The 22,592-nt window shown below is 36.9% G+C and overlaps 1 protein-coding gene across 1 annotated transcript in view; it reads right to left on the reverse strand.

Moving 5' to 3' along the window:
* Positions 1-22,592, reverse strand: part of CRYBG3 (crystallin beta-gamma domain containing 3) — a 110,929-nt gene that overhangs the window by 33,741 nt on the left and 54,596 nt on the right. Inside the window, exons 8-15 of the mRNA XM_077774944.1 lie at positions 17,385-17,521; positions 15,741-15,855; positions 14,611-14,646; positions 12,540-12,673; positions 8,825-8,951; positions 1,576-1,718; positions 1,346-1,472; positions 419-451 (exon numbers count right to left, since the gene is read on the reverse strand). Coding sequence (XP_077631070.1) covers positions 419-451; positions 1,346-1,472; positions 1,576-1,718; positions 8,825-8,951; positions 12,540-12,673; positions 14,611-14,646; positions 15,741-15,855; positions 17,385-17,521 — 852 coding nt within the window. The remainder of the gene's footprint in view (positions 1-418; positions 452-1,345; positions 1,473-1,575; positions 1,719-8,824; positions 8,952-12,539; positions 12,674-14,610; positions 14,647-15,740; positions 15,856-17,384; positions 17,522-22,592) is intronic.

Below are 22,592 nucleotides of genomic sequence, written 5' to 3' on the forward strand. Positions count from 1 at the left end.
TGTGCTGACAGTGCCAGGGCCTATGGGACTCTCTCTCCCTCAATATCTGTCCCTCCCTCATTCGACCTTGTGTACATGCACACTCTCTCAAAATAAATAAAGTTAAAAAAAAAAAAAAGAAGAAGAATGTGACATTGAAGAATGAATGGGCAACAGGAAAAGAGTGACAGAGGTTCAAAATGACCCCAAAGAGGTCAGAGTTAAAGCTCTCTGAGGAGAAACCAAAAGGAAATGTGGTAATTCCAGGCCAATACAACCAGTAAGGAAGATGGGCACTCTTCTGCTCATGGGTACCAAGTACAATATAAACTGTCCTGCCATATAGATGTAAGCAATTTATCCGAAGGAAAGAAAGAATTGAGACATTGAGACAAAGGGCACAAATGCTTTTAGTAAATAAAAAAATTTTGAAACATACCAAATGGGGAGGCTCATTTATTCCAAGTGGTTCCTGAAACATATATTAAAACATTTTAACAATTGTAATCATATAATCTTACTTATCTTTTTGAAAGTTTGAAATAGCATTTGAAAAATTTTTTTAAAAAGTCTAATTTACCAGGTTTCTTGAACTAGTTATGACCCTCAAATACCTTACTGAATTATCTTGATTTTATTACTTATTACTCATTCATTTTGAGTAATGTAGCTGGGAAAAAATACGTGCCTCGATGTCCATCAGAAAGATGGAGTCTGAGCTTCCTGCCATTACCCTTCTCACCACTATTTCATGGGCACCCTTCTTGTTCTGTGTTGTTATTATCTACACTGGCCACACTCTTTCCTAACTTCATGATTTTGCACATGAGGAGATTATTCCCTCTTTGAGGACTGTTTTTTCTGCCCTACGTCATTGTCTGGCTAAACTGCTTATATCCCTAAAGATATCACTCAACACATCCTCTTCTTGAGAAGAGGCCTGGTGCCCAACTCCCAGGCTCTGAGTGCTCTTCACAGACTCCCCCGCACCGCCTACACACTTCAGCTCCTCACTCATCATACTACCGTCAGTCACCTACACATCAATCTCCTCAAAGAGATGGAGACCCATCAGGGCAATCCTATTCATCTTTTATCTCCCGTGATCAGTAGTGTCTGCCATATGAGGCACTAAATAAATACTGTTAAATGAGTGAAGTGATCAAATTACAGCCATCTCACTGATGTGCTGATACTACCTACTACTAGCTCTCTATAGAATCTAAAGCAATTCATACGCTATTTCATTTTCTCTATGTATTCACATAACATAATCCAGCAGTTTCACTTTTATAAAGCCTGTACTACACATTAAACTGCATGCTATTACATGCTCTAGGATTGGTTATGATCATAGCTAACTCACCAGTTGAATAGGTCGTATGGACATGATTATATTATTTGATGCTCCCCAGTCAAAAAAGCATTTGTATTTCCCTTTCTCTAAAATGTACTGTTCTCCACAAAAGAACTTCTGCTGGTAGGCAACCCATCTAGTAGGGAAAAAAAGAAAAAGAACAGAGGTGATACAGAATCGAACAAACAACAATTTTAAAACCAAACCTCTCAAAGTTCTCAGAATGGGAGAAAACTTACACGCCGCTTTTAACATGAATGGATCTGGTTTCGCTGCCAAAGCCGATTTCTTCTAAGTCAGAAATTTCCTGATTTGTAATGTCAATAAACTTCCCACTTTCTAGGTCAGATTCAAATAGTGTGATAGAAGATTCTATAAAATTCTATAAAGAGGAAGAGGAAAGTTAAAGAGAGCATAAGGATTTTGTTCTACAGATTGTTGTATCTTAGCACAATTTTTCACATGCTTGGGATCTCACACAAATAACTCCAGAAGAATTTTAAATGCAGCTGGAAATGATTTTGATAGTTATTACTTTTAAAGTTTAAAGAAAAAAGTAACTCTCAATTTACTTTAATCAAGAAAACACCATTTTTATATAAGTGGAAACTAATCAAGAGTTGGCAAATTGCTGGGGCTTTAGCCTATTATATGTTGCCTACCTATAAAGGAAGCTAAAGTTTCACTGTGCCTAAAGAGTGAAAGCCACAGCATGGATCCAAGAGTAAATACACAACGTACAGGGGATATTTTGTTGGAGAGAATTTTATAAGCTTAAATGTAAAAGAAAAAATAAAATTTCCTTGACAAAAGAGTAAAAAAAATTAAAATGAGGACATTTTTAAAGTTTTTATAGATAATATATTTATAATAAGAATATCATAAAAATTTTAAGATCCAAGTTGATTTATCTGCAAAAGACAGAGACAATTCACAAAAAATATTAGCATTAAAAACAAATAAGCAAAAGTCCAGTCTCAATAGTAAAAACTAAGAAATTCAAATTAAAACCACTAGATACAATTTTCACTTTTTAAAATAAGGAGGTTCTAAAAATCCAGTTTCATCTGGAAACATTACTAGCAGAAATAGAAGTTGGATAGGGGCACCTGGGTGGCTCAATTAGTTATGTGTCTTGGGCTCAGGCCATGATCTTGTGGTTCTTCAGTTCAAGCCCCGCACAGGGTTCTTTGCTAACAACTCAAAGCCTGGAGTCTGCTTTGGATTCTGTGTCTCCCTCTCTCTCTGCCCCTCCCCTGCTTGTGCTCTCTGTTTCTCAAAAAATGAATAAATGTATATACATATATATATATGTGTACATATATATATGATATATATGTATATAGGATAGTGATTTTAGAAAATAATTTAGAAATACATTTTAAAAGACAGATATTGTTTAACTCTCTGATGTCATTGGTAAAATCCTTTTTTTTAATCTAGAAAAAGTTTTCCGAAACTAAATGATGGGTAATTTATATGCAAAGATGATTTTTATTTTACAATACCAAAAAGCTATAAATGGTGCAAATGCCTAAACGATGTATAAAAATAAACCTTTATGCATCTACCTACCACCTGATGGAATATACTTACTACTGGCCAGGAGCCTTATGTGTCTTATTTCCAAAAGAGCGATCACATAAGATTATATTACCATCATTCTCATTTTCCAGCTAAGGAAGGTGAGTAAGTTGCCTGAGGTAACACAGGTACTGAGGGACAGAGACTGAATTTAAGTCCAAATTTGTCTATGTATCTACCTACCTTAATCACTGTCAGATAGGAGGAAAGAAAAGGACAAAACCTCAAACTTCTAAAACTGGTAAGATGATAAGCATGCAAAAAAAAGCCCAACTTTTCATAAGAGAAGGCTAGCAGGAAAAAAACTGAAGAGTGGTTGGGTCCAGGGAGGTTGGACAATTTTAACCTACATTTTTTTCAAATCTTTATAACAGATATACTTTTTAATTGGAAAATACAGAATACATTTATTTTTTAATTTTTACTAGTTTTGAGAGAGAGAGAGACAGAGTGTCAGTGGGGGAGGTGTAGAGAGAGAGGGAGACAAAGAATCTGAAGCAGGCACCAGGCTCTGAGCTGTCAGCACAGAGCGTGACGCAGGGCTCGATCTCACGAACCGTGAGATCATGGCCTGAGCGAAGTCGGACATTTAGCCGACCGAGCCACCCAGGAGCCCCAGAATACACTGCTTTTAAAAGAACCAAAATCTCTTTCTCTATTACTACTATTTTGTTGTTTGTAGATTAGTCTTAGACCTATGGAAAATGTTAACAACTTCTCTAAGTCTCAACAATACCAATTTTCTCCTGCTTTTAATACATTATAAATTTAAGAACAGATTTCTAGGATAAGCATTCACTTTAAATGAACAAGCAAAACAGTGTCAAAAACAACCAAAGCATCTATAAGAAGAAAATACATTCAAAAAATTCTAATTTACTACTTGTCAACTTCCAACGATTTAAAAACTGTTCCTATAAATGGATCAAATTTCATTTGAGAATTTAGGATAAAAGAGAAAGGCTTTTTGCCTGAAATGTTTATTAAAAAATAATTCATACCATAATTGTGTTTTTAATTCCTCCTGAGAGANAGAAACTGAAGCAGGCTCCAGACTCTGAGCTGTCAGCTCAGAGACCAACGCAGGGCTCGAACCCACAAACTGTGAGTTCATGACCTGAGCCAAAGTCCGTATGGGTCAGTATGTTATGTTGGAGTAAAATAGGACAAAGACATAAAAAGATAAATACAGATACGTGCACATGTACTGTGTCTGTGCCCTTTCATTAAGAAGTAACTTGCATTATTTTGTGATGTACTTTACTTGTGCAATTATTTGCACAAATCCTATTGTGTGGGCTGTGAAAGAGTGAGCTGGAAAGCAGGCAATAATGCAGCGTGGAGCTGAGCAGAGGAGGGACCCACTGTCACAGGACCCAGTGCCAAGTACAAGAGCTGGCTGCTGCCATATGCTTGAGGATTCACAAACAGAATTCCTCACATGGCTTGAGTTTGTGTCCTTCCTACTCTGTCTGCTATTCTCAGAGACCTGGCCATGGGCCACAGGAGACTCTTAAGCGGCATCGCTCTCCTCTTTCCCATCTTCTGCTTTTGTTTATTCAAGGCTTTTCTTGCCTTACAGCTTTTGCCTTCTTTTGCCTTCTTGCCTTACAGCTTTTGCCTACTTTTTCTCAGTACCTTTCTGAGCCACTTTCCTTTTTTCACTCTCTGTATTTTTCACTCAAATCTACTAATTATAGTATCTGATCTAGTTAACTAGTTAGCATCAATATGCTGTCCCTGCTGGACAGAGCTCTACCTCTAAGCCAAATCCAATCACCTGGGGCTAAATATCCTGCAGATACATGTGCAAAGTGTGATATAAAACACGCAAAAAACGATAAAAACCCAAGCCCACAACTTCTAACTGTCTTGTTCAGGTGATTGCAATACGCACTTAAGGGTGTTATGNATTAAAGTGGAGCTCTGTTGCTTGGGAAGAACGAATAATGATGGAATGATCTAAAATATGTACTCCATTTTATATTTTTAAAGGACTTATATCCAAGGGAAAATCTGGATAGCTTGTTATAGTCTCTGGTCCAGAACTCCCCATTGTCAAAAAATGAGCAGATGCTTTAGGACCAGAGATAAATCTTTAAGGATTAGTAAATTGGGTGTTTTTAAATTCCATACAATCCCACAGCTGATCTTCCCTGGAGCTCTTATGCTATAACCCACTGGTGGACAAAGTAACATGAGACACCAGCGGAGAATTGGTATATCCATTAATTTAGGAGAAATAATGCTCTCCCCATTACATACCACCTGGTTTCAGAGATCTGAAAAGAGGCCCCAGGTCTGAAAATCCTAACAGAGGCAAATCCAAAAGTTAAGCTTGTATAAAACTGAGGGAAAAATATCGAGGAAGCCAAGGAATAAAAATTCCTTGTTTAACCTCTGGAGTCTAAATACTCCTATGTCATTCTGGATCTTTCCTTTANATTAGAAACATATTTCCTGTTGTCTTCTCCAAGAACTCCAAGACACAGATCACATTATCCCTAAGGAACATGTCCAGAATTTGACCTTAGTAGATTCACAGTGTTGTGCATTCTGAAGTCAGGACATTAGAAAACCGTAGTGCATTCTGCAACTTTGCTATTTATCCTTTTATTTTATCTTATATTACTTTAACTTAGATCTTACATGTAGCACATCATTCTTTCCCAGGTTAGGGACCTGAAAGATGTCTCATGTCAACAATACCTGCTAACCTATGTAGGCTGTGAAAACCATGAGAGCTTTAAATCCTATGTCTAACAATACTTTATCTTAAATTTAAAATTTTTCAGAGAGGATTACGTCTTATCACAAAAAAAGATAATAAAGGGGTCAGGAAGAAATTTTGGGAGAAGATGGGTATGTCTGGTCTTGATGGTGGTGATGGTTTCCCTAGTGGACACATACCTGCAAACTCATGCAGTTGCATATGTTAAATATGTACTGCTTTTTTTTTTTTTTAAAGCATTTATTTATTTTTGAGAGACCGAGTGTAACAGAGTGCAAGTGGGGGAGGAGCAGAGAAAAAAGGAAACACAGAATCTGGAGCAGGCTTCAGGCTCTGAGCTGTCAGCACAGAACCTGATGCGGGGCTCCAACACATGAGCCAGGAAATCATGACCTGAGCCGAAGTCAGAAGCTTAAATGACTGAGCCATCCAGGTGTCCCTGTAAAACTCTTCACATGTCAATAGTACATCAATAAACTGGTAAAAAAAACAAAACAAAAAAAAAAAAAAACAACCCAAAACTCTTCTCCACTATCTGCTATGTCTGAAGAACGCAAAATATTTCATCTGCAAATATTTTAGTGAACATAAATTTAAATTATAAATGAACTGCCTCAAAGTCATGTAAATTATACATGTGTACTGGTCTGCAATGTTACCATATATTTATAGCTACAAATGAAATGCTAATAAGCCTTTGGCTGAATGAGATCCAGTTTTCCAATGTTAAGATACTTTTTTAGTCTAATCATTCTGCAACAACAACAACAAAAAAAGGAAAATATGACATGAGCCCTAGAGTAACACAGACTTTCCCTCAAATCACAATTCTATACTTGGGTATGGCTCCTACCTGAGACCCTTAGTTTCTGTACCTGTAAGATGAAAATGATAACAGTCTCTATCTTGTGGTCTTTGTGAAGATTCAGTACAAATATGCTACATGTAAGGCTACTAATAAACACTTGACAAATGTCAAGATTATAATAATATCTTTATAGGCTAACAAGTAGTCTTTTAATTGTTAAAAAAAAAATCCTACTGTAGGAGACAAAGACTTGATGTCAAGGGCATTTTTATTTATATAAAAGCTGTCATTATTTTCATAAATGCCCCAAACTTTTGTATGCAGCAGTAATCAACAAGCCAATTCCTACCAATTTTTTCCAATGGTATATTATCATACTGTCCATATCAAATACTTACTAATTATGTGGCTATATATGGTATTTATATCTTTTCATATTTTCTATTATTGGGAGATTTCACTAAGTGATTTGGGGATTTTGTTTGTTTTAGTCATAGTCATCTTGAGAAGATGCTGTCACATTCATTGTTGAACATTTCTAGGATCAGCAATGCTTCCATTCAGCTATCTTTTTAAATAAGGAGGGAAAATACTAAGAATTATTCAACACTAGGGTAGAAAATGCTTTGAACCATGACCCATAGTTCCCTGAATGCATGTGGTCGTGAAGAACTAAAGTAAAAAGATGAAGGCTCTATCTTGTTTTGTCTTCCTTGCCTTTTTAGTGGTCAAGAAAGGAATGGCTAAGTAGAGAAAGTGCATGGCTCTTGTATAATAGAATTGTGGACTATGTACCTCATAGTTATCTATCCACTGCTCAAGGAAACTCAGTCGCCAATTATCTTCAATGGATTGTCCTAGAGGTCTTTTTGGTAGAACTGGTTTCCAACTCACAGTCTTAATACCAAGGATCATTCACAGGGCTGGGGGGCCGTGGGGGGAGCTCCCTTGTTCCCTGTACAACTTCCCTCATTCCTGCCTCTCCTGCCTGACCAGGTAAATAGCCCAAAGAGACAAAAAGCTAAAAGGCCAGAACATGCCAACCTTCTGCTCAAAGTCCATGTGGACACCCTTCACTTCATATCAATTCCTTCAAAGAGGGCTTTAGAGGTCATGCTAGACAGTTAGTATTTATATGGCTAAAGATTACTTTGAGAAGAGACTGCAGTGATAACTCGTGAATTGCAAGAAAGCATGCCCCTCTGAACATATTAAAAAATCTCCAGAGCTGGTCAGAAAAATGAACAACATTTGAAAAGCCCTGATCCCTACAGAACTCTCTAACATATATCTCCACTTCTCTGTGACCTCAACTTCTACCTGGAGTTACGTAGTGTCCAGACTTACCTCCTCCATCCCAAGCCATTTCTGGATAAAGTCACCACAAAGATCTTTCTACATTTAAAATCTGATCTTATTCATTGGGCATAAAACCCATTAGAGGCTCAAGGTCAAATCAAGAAAAAAATATCTGAACTCAACATGTGGATAAGACCCTTCATTATCTGGCTTTTGCCCTCATTTCTTCCAAAGTTCTGCCTAATATCCTGACTTAACTGCATTTCTCAAAAACACCAATTTCACTTACAAGAGGGTTTCTCAACCTCTGCACTATTAACATATTAGACCAGAAGACTCTTTGATGTGAGAGGGCTGTCCTGTGGCTTATGGGGGTTTGGTAGTATCCCTGGCCTCCACGGAGTAGATACCATATCACCCCCTATCTGGGCCCCCACAAGTCACGACAACCCAAAAGGTCTCCTGACACTGCCAAATGCCCCCTCGGAGGTAAAACTACCTCCAGCTGAGAACCAGTGGCCCATGTCCTTAACTTTTACTGTTAATCTCTTGCTAAAATAGCATTTCTCTTTCTGTATTCACTCTGTCCTGGAACCTCTCCACTTGGCTAACTCTTGAATCAAAAATTTTGCTCAACTGTTATCTTTTTCCTCTCTACTTCCAAGTGTGAGTAACTGACCTTTCTCTGGGCACCCTGAGTACTCTGTGCTTAGTCTAATCATAGTCAAACATAATCAAATGCTTATATAAATGCTATTTTCTCTATTAGACTATCTGCTCTGTGAAATCAAGGACCGAGTCTCCGGCCACTGTATTTCTAGCATCTGATACAATACAGGTCACAAAGCAGGTGCTCAAAAAATACATATGGAATTGATGCACGAAACGTAAACGTAAGTATTCTATAATAATCACAGCAGTTAAGAAAAGCAGGAAAGCTACATAAGTGGTTCAGTGTAATGCTCTCAGGTATTAGAAACATTTTATAACCTCAAGTTTTATCACAGCTCATGACTGATTTTCATGGATAGAAAACAGAAAATTATGAATAACGAAGCTAACTCACAGCTTGTAAGAAGCGGAAAGACAAAATGGGGCCACTTAATGCTCCACAGGCAGTGCTGTCTTCAAAATCTCCCTCTTCAAGCAAGAATTGCTGGCCTTTAAAATGTTCTTTTTCATAGGCAACCCATCTAGAAATACAAAGGATATCCAAGTGAGCCATGAATAGAACTGTAATAAAAAAAAAAAGAAAGAAAAAAGAAAATATCCTGATAAAGCACTTAGTTGTATATCACCATATTTTAAAAAGCAACACATTTGTTTTGTTACCATTTATAATGACAGACAAATGCTATATGCTTCATGGATCAATACCTTTTTATAGTTTGGAAGTTTTACCCAACAAAAGGTTAACTATTGTAGAATTACAACAGAGCAAAGCTTGCTAATTGTGGTATGACCTGATACTACATCTCAGTGTGGTTAGAAAAACAGTTGGCCAATTAAAAAATAATGGAAAGCGCACAAATAGCCCATGAGGAAAGTTTCAAACCTATGATGAGATTCAAAGATAACTATTCTTATTTTACTGACAAAGCCCTTCTGTAATCACAGAAAATGTAATCCCTAAATTAAACATTTATTTATGGTTGAAGTCAAAAGAACCTCTCACGAGGCTTCAGATCTAAAACACATTACAGGTGGTTTTAACAAGGAGGAAATGCAACTGGGCTGGCATTAGCACTGGTGGCCTACACATATATGAAGGCGTCTGTGAATATTTATAGGCAGGCAATGTTGTTCCCACTATTTCATGAGTGGTGATGATGGGAATAGGAAGCACTGTGACAGAGTATGTTCCAGGGACACAGGTTTCTTGACTTTTAATCTAAAACCGTCAGTACAGAACACCAATAAACACCATTGGTCATTCAGCTCCTCCCTAAAACTTACCTTTTTATGGAATAATTCACAGTAGCTAATGAAGGTAACATGGGCATGGATGATTCACAACACATGCTGGCCTGCTTAAATCTGCCTTCAGGGGCACCGTGTTGTTACAATGGGAGCCTCTCCAATGGGGCAGATTCCAGAATGACTATTTTCGGCTCCTGGGTTGGGAACTTCTGAATTTTGGGGCTTGACAAATGAAGCTGAGTAGGGCCAACTACTATTGTTTTGGGAAAACAAAAAAACTACTCCAAAAAATTGTTTCCAGAGGGTGCAAAATAAAAGCAGCTGCTCAGCAATCATGAACACCTCCTCGCTTTGTGTGTGTAGGTGTGCACATGGCAGGGGAAGGGGGGTCCCCATGAGTTGGGATTAACATATTTGATACATCTTAGTGTGCTTGTAATACATAGAATAACTATCATTATTTTATTCTTAAACTATTATGTGAAGATAGATTGCACAAGAAAACCTTCAAAAATGTTTTGAGCTTATTTTTGAGAGAAAGAGACAGAGAGTGAGAAAGAGGGAGAGAATCTCAAGGAGGCTCTGTGCTGTCAGCACGAAGCTTGATGCAGGGCTCAATCTCATGAACCGTGAGATCACGACCTGAGCCACAATCAAGAGTGAGACGCTTAACAGCACTCTCCACAATAGCTAAAACATGGAAAGAGCCTAAGTGTCCATCAACAGNCTGAGCCACCCAGGAGCCCCAAACACTTTCAAATTCTAAATGTGGCTTTCATTTATATAAATGTGGCTACCCAAAACATGCTCCTAATAAACCTGAATGGGAAAAATATAGCAGACCTTAATATTACGGACAGATTAATAAATTATTACACGGTGACAGTTCAGAAATCTCAGCTTTTTACAACAGATTAAGTTTTGTCTAAAAGTCAATTTATATATACATCTGGGATATTTAAAAACAGATGTTTTCTGAGAAAAATGAAAAAACAACTCCACTTTCCCTAGATTCCTCAAGATGGTACAGAGATGAGTTCCTCCTACCCGCAGATAAAGTTAAACAGTTAACATAAATGGTAGAAACAGTGAAAAACAGTGAAATTAACTGTTCACTTTTAAATGGGGACATGACATTTTTATTTCTGCAGTTGTCATATGAAAAAGGAAACTTATGTATATTGTTATTACAAGCCATAATATTTTCTTGAGAGTTTTTATAGAATAATTACAAAAAACTCAGGAAACAATGCAAATCACAATCTAGTTAATGAGAAAAACATTCAGATCTCAAAGGGAAGAAAAGGCAATAATATTTAGCAGGGTTAACAAGAAGCATATGTGTTCACAGATTAGAGAAGAATAAATACGACACAATAAAAATTTGTTTATCCAAAACATGTTTGTTTTTCAAGGGCCTAATAATTTTATTTTATTTATTTATTTTTTTTAAGGGCCTAATAATTTTAAATGAAGGATAAATAATTAAATGATTATCAATATGTCAGGCCAATTATGGATACGCCCTACATATCTAATATGTGGCATAGTCTCTTATGTTTCCATTTTGGCTAGTGTGGCTAGTACTTGATTTACTGTCAGAAACTTCAAAGTCTAAGTCTCTAAATGTAGACCCTTGAGTGATCTAAGACCCATCATTTAACTTCTATGAATAAAATATTTTAGTAGAATCTTTTGCTAGAATAGCATGAACAAGTTTTATGATATTACTGCAAATAATGAGACATTGATACTTAAAATGAACCAATATTCCAAATAAACTATCGTATCAACAGAGAGACCAACAATGTTTCTGGAGGAATTCTAGTACCGGGTTGACAGTAGCAAATAAGCTCTGATTTTATCTGCCAGGATACAAATACAAAAGCATAGCCCATCAGTTCAGTCATAGATTTTCTGGGGTCCCTGTCCCAGAAACTGATGACTGAGATTAGGTTACACTTGGGTTTATACTTAGAGCTTCTTGGCGGGCTTCCTCAAAAACAGTATAAGGCCAGAGGGTAACCAATGTCAAAAGTGCTGGATTTGGGAAACATACAACACAGGCTACTTTTTTAATGTTTTTTTTTTTTTTTCTAGGGGGGAGAGAGAGAGAGAGAGAGAGACAACGTGAGCAGGGAAGGGTCAGAGAGAGAGGGAGTCACAGACTGAAACAGGCTCCAGGCTCTGAGCTGGCAGTCAGCAGAGAGCCCGATGCGGGGCTCGAACCCACGAACCGCGAGATCATGACCTAAGCGAAAGTCGGACGCCTAACCGATTAAGCCACCCAGGCGTCCCAACAGGCTACTTTTTTAATGAAGGACTCACTGGCAAGATCCACAGAATAGAGAATAAAAATTGGGGTTTTCATTCATGTCCAAAATTTGTAAAACAAAATATATCAATTTCTTTTATCTGAGAGAGAGAGAGCAAGCAAGCAAGCGAGTGCCCATGCAGGACAGAGGGAGAGAGAGAGAAACCCAAGATGTGGGGCTCAATCCCACAATCCTGGGACCATGACCTATGTCGAAATCAAGAGTCAGACACTGGAAGAGACTGAGCCACTCAGCATCCCCCGCAAGGATAATGTTATTTTGCAATTTTTATCTTCTATATTGTGTTTAGCAATAGTAAGTATTTAAGTTTTAGGAACTATTTTCTACAATCTATCTCAAAATCTCTAATACAATCAAGAGCTCACAGAAAAGCCATTAGTAACTACTATTTCTTATTTTACAGTACCTTACAGAAAGGATGTGTATTTTTAGATTAAGGCACACTCTTTTTGCTCTGCTTAGCACATTTTCTGTGATCTTCAAAAATCAGACTATTAATTGACATATTGAAAATGTAACACTCACACTCCACCGATGACACGAATTGATCCAATTCCAAGAAAATCCCCGTTACTTCTTAAGAACTTAGGGACAGAATCTATGTGTTCACTAAACTCTCTGGCTTGTCCACAGAAGTGAGGTTTTTCATAAATAATAATCTGGAAGATTGAAAGACAACTACTTAACATGCTCATAATTTAGAATAGGTACAAAACTCATTTACTTAAGTGAGACTAAAGACCCCAACATGAACAGGAACCACCATCAATTTTTTTCATTAATATTTATTTACAATATAGCACACTGTCTGATATTCACAAGGATTTATGTGAGTTATTACCATAAAGATATCTTAATAATATGTTTCTGTCATGAGTACACTGTTTGCTGCTTCTTATAATACTAACTGCTTCTCTGGTGACTGCCAGTCACTAGTAAGAAAGAGATACACAAATTCCTGAATTTAAATATGAAACTTCCTAATAAGAAATGATTGAAACAATTATGGTGTTTCTTTTTTCTTTTTTTATATTTGATTCATACGGGTGGGGAGGTAACTATAGTAGAAAACCCATTTCTAGCATTTTATTTATTTTAGATTTGGATTGGTCCAAGTAGGTCTCTTTCACCATTTTGGTGCTCTTTACTTCCCTAGTATTCCCAAGTAGTATGTGGAGGTGATAATGGTACGAATTTATCTACATCTATCACCCGTTCCTACTTGTGGCTAATGGCATACATTGCATACAACTGGCAAAACAAGGCCCCATGCTAAAACATACTGACCAAGTTATATCTAACTTGTTTTCAAAAATTTTTATCATCATACAAACTGAAAAAAAAACCCCACATAGTACTGTTCCTGGTGTGTTCTACATATTAAATTTTCACAGGGTATTGTATTTGAAGTGATGAAGTTTTATTTGGTTTAATACTTTCTACATCTGCTGACCACACTCAAACTAAGAAACAATAATTCTTTGATGAGTAAGCCATCAACTAACATCTAAAAACTTGAAAATGTGACCATCTATAATAGCTATTTCATTCCTATGCCTCTACAACCTGTCAAACTGCAAATGTCCAAGGAAGGCCCAGCCTGTCACCCCTGAAGAAACAGACAGGAGTCACTCAGAGATTGTCACAGCTAATTCTGCATCTTTCAGGCCACTGGTTCAAAACTTCAGCTGCATGTTATCACAATCACCTGTGGAACTTTGAAAGCTTCTGCTTACACCTCAGAACAAAACAGTATCTCTGTGAGTGGAATATAGGAGAATTTTTTTTTTTTTTTTACAACTTAGATATGTATGACTCCAACAGACGGCTAAGGTATACTATGCTCAGATACTAAGTTTTATAAGATTCCACATATGTGATTAAGAGAATGGTGGTCAATTCCTTAAGTTAGGAAGGCGATCAAAGGGAGGATTGGAGGAGCTGGGTCTTGTTTTGTAGGACAGGAGAAGGATGGATGAATCTTTGTTTCCATGTCTGCCTGTGGAAGTGCTATATACTAATTAAGCAGAGGTCTGCTTGCATCTTTGATCACTGCACTGGTTTTTTTCCTCTCTCTTTTCACACACGTTTTATAATTCCATTTCCTTTCCCAAACTGGGTTTAATCCTGGTCCCTCTACTGTTCCCTTCAGATACTTATTTATTCTTACCAACTGACATCTCTCTGACAGGAGCTACCTACCGCTTCTTCTGATCACCTTTGATCTCCTTTCTGGGCATCACTCCCAAAAATCTGCTCGCTATCTCCACTGCAGTGTCAAGCTGTCACCTCCCCAGTCCCTCCCCACCAAATCAAAAATCAAACCTATCACCTTTCCACCCTGTAGTAGCTGCTCATTGGGTCTGACTAAGTTGTCAGCAAGACCTCCATCCTTACATACTGACCTCCCTCTTCATCTCAGCATGGGTACTCATTGATCATTCTGTGCAGTCACTTCCCACCACTCCAACATTCATTAGCTATGCATTTTTAGCATATATGTCAGTCATCATTTTTTTACTTTAATAGTTCAAAATATGTGAAGATTAATACTCAAACTTTTTAGCCTGCTATAAAAGTCTGTTTTAAGACTCACCTTTAAGTTCATAGGCATTTCCACTTTCAGTCCACCCTTAAGACAAGAAATTTTAATATTAGATAAAGATTTAGAATATCTGAAAGTAAACTAAGTGACGTATATAAGTTGCATAAAAAGTCTAATTAGTAAAGATTACATACCAGTCAGCTTTTTAAGTTGTGGTAAATTTTAAAATTTAAGTACAGAACTCTACAGTAGTCAAAACAGAATCACACTGCTCATCGATGTAGATGGGGGAAGAAATTTTCAAAATATACTTTACAGATTAACCAGTACAAGTAAGTGCATGCAGCTAATGGAAGATTTAATCCCACTGCAGAGAGTCCCAAGAAATAGAGTGGAATTGCTGGATTTTAAAAAGTCTACTTTGGCAGAGTAGGTTTCCAAACCAATGACGCTACATTTCCTCCTCGGAACTGCTCGGGCTTTCTAAATTAGAGTGCTTCCCCTTCCAAGTTCCATCAACACTTTTTATCATACTTACAGTCTTTGTGACCTCAAGGTCACAGAGCATAAAAGGTAACCCCTTCTTCACAAAAACTAATTCTAGAATTTCCTGTTTTTAATGCTACTCCACACTGTGGTATTTCTTAAAATTTCTTAGGTTTTCTTGGTTTTTATTTTTTTAAAGTCCAGAGCAACTGAAAAATGGTTTATCATTCACCTAACATTTAATTGAAGAGTTTGTCCTCAAATAAAAATGTTTGCAACAAAAATAAATACTGCATGCACTTATTATCTTTAAGAGAGCAACCACTGACAGATCTATTTATTATTAATGCTGTGCTTATCATTCATTACTGAAATGGAAAAGCATAATTTACTATAAAACAAATTCAGAACTTTATTCAAAATTTTTGCAGAATGGTACTTATAAGGAAATGGTATGCATTGTAATAAACTTAACACAAAGCAAATTCAGACATTTGTCTTCTAGAAAGCATTAAAATGTTTTCACACAGATATTGTCTGTAATATAAAGAAACGGAAAAATAACATAGAAGTTGCTGATCCAATAGTATACATACTCATTTCTTAAGAGAGAGATGCATGAGCAATCACCATAGCTATTTAATTTTGGACTCATGGGCATTTTGGAAAAATGCTTTTTTTTAAAATATGCTTACCATTTGAAGTGGATGCAATGATTTCATTTCTGTTGCAGAAATCTCAAAGAGCCCATGGTCTTCCTCCAAAACTGTAGCTTGTCCCTTAAAATTAATATCTGGGTAGGCAAGCCAACTAAATAAGAAATGAATAGTTTGTTAAAGGATAATAGGGATACTTTAGTCTTGTAAGAGTTAAAAGTAAAAAGGGGTACCAAAAAAAAAAAAAAAAGGCAAAAACCCAAACCAAAACAGAAAACCTTCATGGCAGAATTACAACTAGTAAAACACATTCAAAATGACTTCACTAGAGAGCATATTACAAGAATTAATGTGTTATTAAGTACTAACATTCACACACTGTCTTATAAGTCTATTACAGGTTTTCCAAGCCCTAAGCATTACTTTTCTTAGAATTTTCCAATATTTAAAAGGTGTGACACCTTTGATTCAAGCAGAATTGGAGGAAAAAACATTCTAATATGTTTTCTTCTTTTAAAGTCGGGCAACCAAAGGTAGAATTCTACAAGGCATTTTACACTTTTTTTTTCCATTAAGGCATTTTACATCTTTGACCCACATTTTTATAATCAATAATCAGTTCCTGCCTCAGGAACAGTATTTGAAATGAGATTCCCAAAAGATCCACTACCTTCTACCTAAACTTGGTAATTACAGACATATCTCATGGACAGGGTCAATTACTGGGTCTGTCCCACAGCTCTAATCTATGGTTGGGAGAGACAAAGAAAGATGTCCTACAGTGACCCCTAACTTTTACAACAACCATCATCAGAACAGATGCAGAGTGAGAGACAGAAAAGGAACCTGTATTGAATTGGTATCACAGAATCATGATCTGAGCTCATATGGAAACTGAATTCAGGTTCTGGGGTACCTGGGTGGCTCAGTCAGTTACACATCTGACTTTGGCTCAGGTCATGATCTCACGGTTTGTGAGTTTCAGCTCTGCATCAGGCTCTGTGCTGACAGCTCAGAGCCTGGAGCCTGCTTCAGATTCTATGTCTTCTTCCCTCTCTGTTTCTACCCTACTCACACTCTGTCTCTCTCTCAAAAATAGAAATGCTAAAAAATAAATAAATAAATAAATAAAAATGTATAAATTCAGGCTCAAAGTAGCACCAATAGTGCAAAAGATACCTCTGGAATCAGGCAGGTTTGGCATCAGACCCATGCCCACCAGCTGGTAGCCTGAGACAAATTGTATAATTTCCTCATTTATAAAATGAGTATTTCCACCTGTCTTGCAGGAATAGAGTAATAAACAAAAAGGCACCATGGGTCCAGCCCTGTGGAGGCACTCAATAACTAATGACACTGAGACACCCTTGAAATAGTTCAAACTCCAGATTTTTAGGTCAGGGACATGTTTTTATTTCTCAGTCCCAAAATTTGGTGAGTGAAAAGAAGATGGATGAATCTATCAAGAACTATGTCTGAGAATCTCCATCTCTTCCTGGAGCTCTACATCAAAGTCTTAACTGGATCCAAAGGAAGACAAATCTGTTTTAATCCTTGCGACAGTCTTTTGAGTATCCAAGAGCATAAACTAAAACTTCACAGAAATGTATGTCACCTACTAAAATATGAAATAAAAACTTTGATGGCCATCAATTACTATAATAAAGAGAAACTGATACATACACTCCTGATTTCACAGTGAAGGACACAGATTTGGGGATATTCAGCTCTTCCAAATTGGGGACCGCTCTCTGTATATGGATAGGACAATATGCTGGGTCAGACTGTGGGCAAAGTTCTATCTCTGGAATGCTGCAATCCTGAAAAAAAAAAAAAAAGTCTTTGAAATCATCTGGACACACACACAAACCAGCATTCTCAATACCCTGGACATGCAATTACAATTATTCTCATTGTTCAGCTGAATTTCTTCTCAGAAACAGCATAAAGGAAATACTGTTTCACTTTACCAGTTTTTTAAAATGAATTATTGTAAGAAATTACATTAATGACATAAAAACTATAAAAATTAATTGAAAAAGTATTACTTAATTTTTTTGCTTGTTTTTTTTTCCATAGTTTTTATTTATTTATTTTGAGAGAGACCGAGAGCAAGGAGGGAAGACGCAAGGAGGAAGGGAGAGAGAGAATCCCAGGCTGGCTCTGTACTGTTAGCATGAAGCCCAATGTGGGGCTCGAAGTCACAAACCCGGAGATCATCACCTGAGCCAAAACCAAGAGTTGGACACCCCTGCTTGGTTTTTAAATGTTTTGTTCTATTAAGCAATCAATGTTCAGTTACCAAACTATGTGAGTGCCAAAAGTCTTTAAGCCTTCCTTCTAGGAAGCATAACAAAGTCAAAAAGAGGAAAGGAATTAAATAAAAGCTAATCTCATGGGGGATATAAAAAATAAATAAGAGGGAGTCACACTACTCCGTCAGTGTATTATCTAATTTACATTGACAAAGGAAGTAGGAATTAGAAGTGAGGGTAAAGGAAGTCTGTTTTCCTACTTTCCTACTTGTGGGATTCTATTTATTTTCTTTAATACAAGTTGGTTTGAAGAAGAAAGGCATTATAAAATTTGACCCTACACTCCATCACATACTGTCACCATGTCCTATGAAATCTCTCTTTAAAATTTCCCTTATATCTATCTCTTATCTATTCCCACTGTCAAGGCCTTTTATGAAGGCCAAGACATCAATTATGGGCCTATTCCATGAGTCAGGTATGAACCACACTTTATACAGCTGGGCTTGTTAGAACACCCCTTTCCTTATGACACTCCTTGGCTCAAGACACAAGCACATCAAATTTACATGTGTTTGTCTTCCTACCACATGGCACCAACTCAGAAACCCGTAGGAACCCCATACAACTCTTCAGTCATACTGGTATCTGTGCTAATCCTACTCCCTTTTTTATATGGTCTAAGTTTTATAAATTTTTCCTCCATTGTAACTAAATAGGGAATTTTCTATATTCTTAATTATGAAAATTGTCTAATCATCAGGTTCTAACTCAAAAAGATCCCATCTTTTCTTTGGAAATCAAAACTACAATTATTTTTCCCTCCTCTGAAATTAAAGATGTGCTTCTGTCTGAACACACAAACTCAGTAATCATGATGCTTAATTATACAACTGAAACTTTCAGTAGCATAATTCTCACCTAGGACATTGTGAAATTCAAGTGATTATGCTTTAATGAAACAGGTAAATGAATAACAGAGGTGATGTTTATTAGGCTGAATAATTCTATCTTGTATTATAATCAGTTCTGCAATTTATAACTGCATTTTTAAATTTTTTTAACCTTTCTGCAAACTGAGTTTTATTATTAATCATTCTTATTAATATGTACAAGCAAATTAATACATCTTATTTTCAGAAAGCTAATTCTAAAATGCAATACAGTAAAGAGGCATAACCTAAAATATTCTTTGAAGTATTAAAAGTATTTCTTTTTAAAATTTCATTTTACTTTTTTTTTTGAGAGAAAGAGAGCAAGCAGGAGAGGCAGAAGGGAAGAGGGGGAGAGAGGGGGAGGGGGAAGAGGGAAGAAGTGGAGAGAGATAGAGAATATCTTAAGCAGGCTCCATACCCAGTGTGGAGCCCAATGCACGGGGACACTCAACTGACAGAGATACCCAGGCGCACCTAAAATTTCATTTTGAAAAATAGCCAGAAATGTCCACAACAGTTACCTGTCAATCTTCAAGGCTTTTGTTTGCTATTAATAATAGAGTTCTATTAACATTATTTGAAATGCTGCCCTATTAATGTTCCCCCAGGGATGTAAAGTACAGTAACAGAATACATAACTAAGTGTCTCACACAAATAAGTTTCCTCTGCATTGTGTTACACAAACAATGCTTGGGTGGTGTACTTTAAAAGGGAAAAAGCTACAAGGCACTTGAGTCCGCCACAACAAAGAAGGAAACAGCATAATGGAAAAAGCATGGTGATGACTAAAAAATGGAAAATAAACAAAAAGAACGCTTATGTTCTCAACTCTCTTTGCCAGAGGACCAGGTTTTTCTCTAGTTAAATGAAAAAGATTTCACTGGTTAAGTTTCACCTTCTTCATGGGAGCTACTCTCACAGAAATAATGTCTCTTCCAAGACTTGATGGATGGAGGCAGTAACACTAACAACTGAAGGGTACTTTATAGTAATCTAGTGACAATAACAGTTTATTCATAGTGAATAAACTCTGCCCCCCCACTACTTTTTTAGTCATGTTATACTTTAAAAATACCTTGATGAAATTCTCAAGCTCAGGCAATTAAAACATTTTGTAGGAATGGAGACAAATAGGAGAGAAACAGGGTAGGAAAGGATTACAGTTAACAAAAACAATAAGAAAATATAATTGACTCCATCTCAATTACCATCAGTCCCTGATCTAACATCCGATCTCTCTCTTCTCAGTTAATTAATGAAGACAAAACCAAAATTTCTGACCAAGAAAAATGTTATGTCTTTAAAAAGAATATTAAATGCACAGTAAATAGTAATTTGCAATATTCATTTCTAGTAGCTGAGAAAAGAAACACCTGACTCTAGAGTTACTGCAATACTACCTCACCCCTAATTATTTCTGGGAGCAAAGATGACCTTTGAGCAGAACCTACACCTGCTGATAACTGATGGTGTCCTCTGCATCTATTTATAGCGAAGTGAAGACATAGAAGTATTATCGTTAAAGAACACTGAAGTTTTGACTACTCAGATTAGAGCAAATAAAAGACAATGAAATAAAATAAAGTTAGAATTAGGCTTAGGCCTAGATGAATTTGGAATCGTAATAATCACCATGACAATGAAGTTATCAATAGGTAAAATTTTGACAAGGTTGCAGATAGGAAAGTTTGACACCTGATTCTTATTTTGTGAAATATTTAGAAAAATGCTAATGCCTTTTCCATTCAATGCTCAATAGTTTTATTTTCCTTCCTCATTAAAAGGTGCTAGCCTGTTCAAGACATGAGAGCACTAACACTGCAATTTAAAACATAACTCCAGGGGCGCCTGGGTGGCTTGGTCGGTTGAGCGTCTGACTTTGGCTCAGGTTATGGTCTCGAGGTTTGTGGGTTGAAGTCCCTTGTTGGGCTCTGTGCTGACAGCTCAGAGCCTAGAGTCTGCTTCAGATTCTGTGTCTCCCTCTCTCTCTGCCCCTCCTCAATGCTTGCGCTGTCTCTCTCTGTCTGTCAAAAATAAACAAACATTAAAAATAAAATTAAAAAAAAACAAACACAAAAAAATAAAGACTCCAATCACAAACACTGGAAGAAGGAAGAAATGCAAGCATTACTTACTCTTTCTCTTAATATAATTTAAGCTAATGGTGGATGTGCAAATATACATTTCTATATCCATATTCAACAGAAATGAGTTTTTTACTTGATTTTATTGTGATTTTTTTTGGGTGGGGAGAAGGCTGCTGTTTTCATCAACTTACCTTTTTTTCCCCACTAGGGTTGGCATGATGCCTGACATTCTCTCTCTCTCTCTCACACACACACATCTGAAGCTATTTAAATCTTAGAAGATTATACCTACACACTATTTATTTCAATCAATTTCTTGTGAGTTAGCTAATTAAATGAGCACTCTGAGGCTACTTGCTGAACTGACCTGCTTGCAGTTAGGATTTTCAATGCAAATGAACACCCTCGAGGCTGCAGCCATCAATCTCCTTGTGGCACCACCAACATTCACATCCGCATCTAGCAAAAGTGGCTCTGCCAAGAACTTCCTCACATCTCCCACCCCCCCACCCCTTTACTCTCTNCGCCACCCCCTCCAGGGGAGGTGCCTCTTCTTTGAGCACCCCCAGGGCCCTGCAGAGCATGCTTCCCCTAGACTTGTAGCAATCCCAAGTATGAGATCATACCTCACTTGTATTTCCACTCCTGTGCCTATCACAGTATAGGGTCCAAAAGCAGAACACATATTTGTGAAGACACGGGCTTATTTGAAGCTTTCCAGGAAGTATTAACTCACACAAAGTTTATGCAGATACCCCTTTCATGGTGACATTTTTCTGGAAGCTATGTTTCCTTCTTCTGCCTACAATATGCAGCTATCAAGAGTTTAATAACATTGATCCAAATCACTGTGATAGGGTCTACCTCAATTTACTTTTTTAAGCATATAAACAAAAAACTTCATAACTTAAAAAAAAATATGACTGTCTTATGATTATAATAAATCATGTACTATTTTACTGCTGAAGGAGCTCTTAAGAATGCCCTGGAGAATTCTGTCCTTATCTGAGATCTGTCCTCTAAAGATCTGAGATTTGTCATTTCCCACAAAATGTTTTATTATACTGAGAGACCTTCCTCATGTGAGTATTAAATAGTATTTTCTAAACAGAAAATAAAAGAGCAACACACTTTCCCTTCCTTTCTCCACCCTTCCTTCTCTGATTTCCTCTAAACACTCATACTCACCCATGTACTCACGCACATACTCCTACACTCAGGAGTGGAGATCTATACTAAAAAAAGATATTTGGAGATATCGGCTCTTTTCCTAAAGATGCCTGGTTGAGATATTCCTACTACTATTAAAAAATATATGTATAGGGGCACCTGGGTTGCCCAGTCGGTTAAGCATCTGACTTCAGCTCAGGTCATTATCTCATGGTGCTTGAGTTTGAGCTTTACGTTGGGCTCTGTGCTGACAGCTCAGAGCCTGGAGTCTGCTTTGGATTATGTCTCCTACTCTCTCTCTGCCCCTCCCCCACTCTTGCTCACTCTTTCTCTTTCTCTCCTTCTCTCAAAAAGAAACAAACATTAAGACATACATATATATCTATCTATCTATATATAGATAGATATATAAAATATCTATATCTATATATAGATAGATAGAT

This window comes from Crocuta crocuta, unplaced genomic scaffold, assembly GCF_008692635.1.
Source record: "Crocuta crocuta isolate KB4526 unplaced genomic scaffold, BGI_CrCroc_1.0 scaffold6, whole genome shotgun sequence".
NCBI lineage: Eukaryota > Metazoa > Chordata > Mammalia > Carnivora > Hyaenidae > Crocuta > Crocuta crocuta.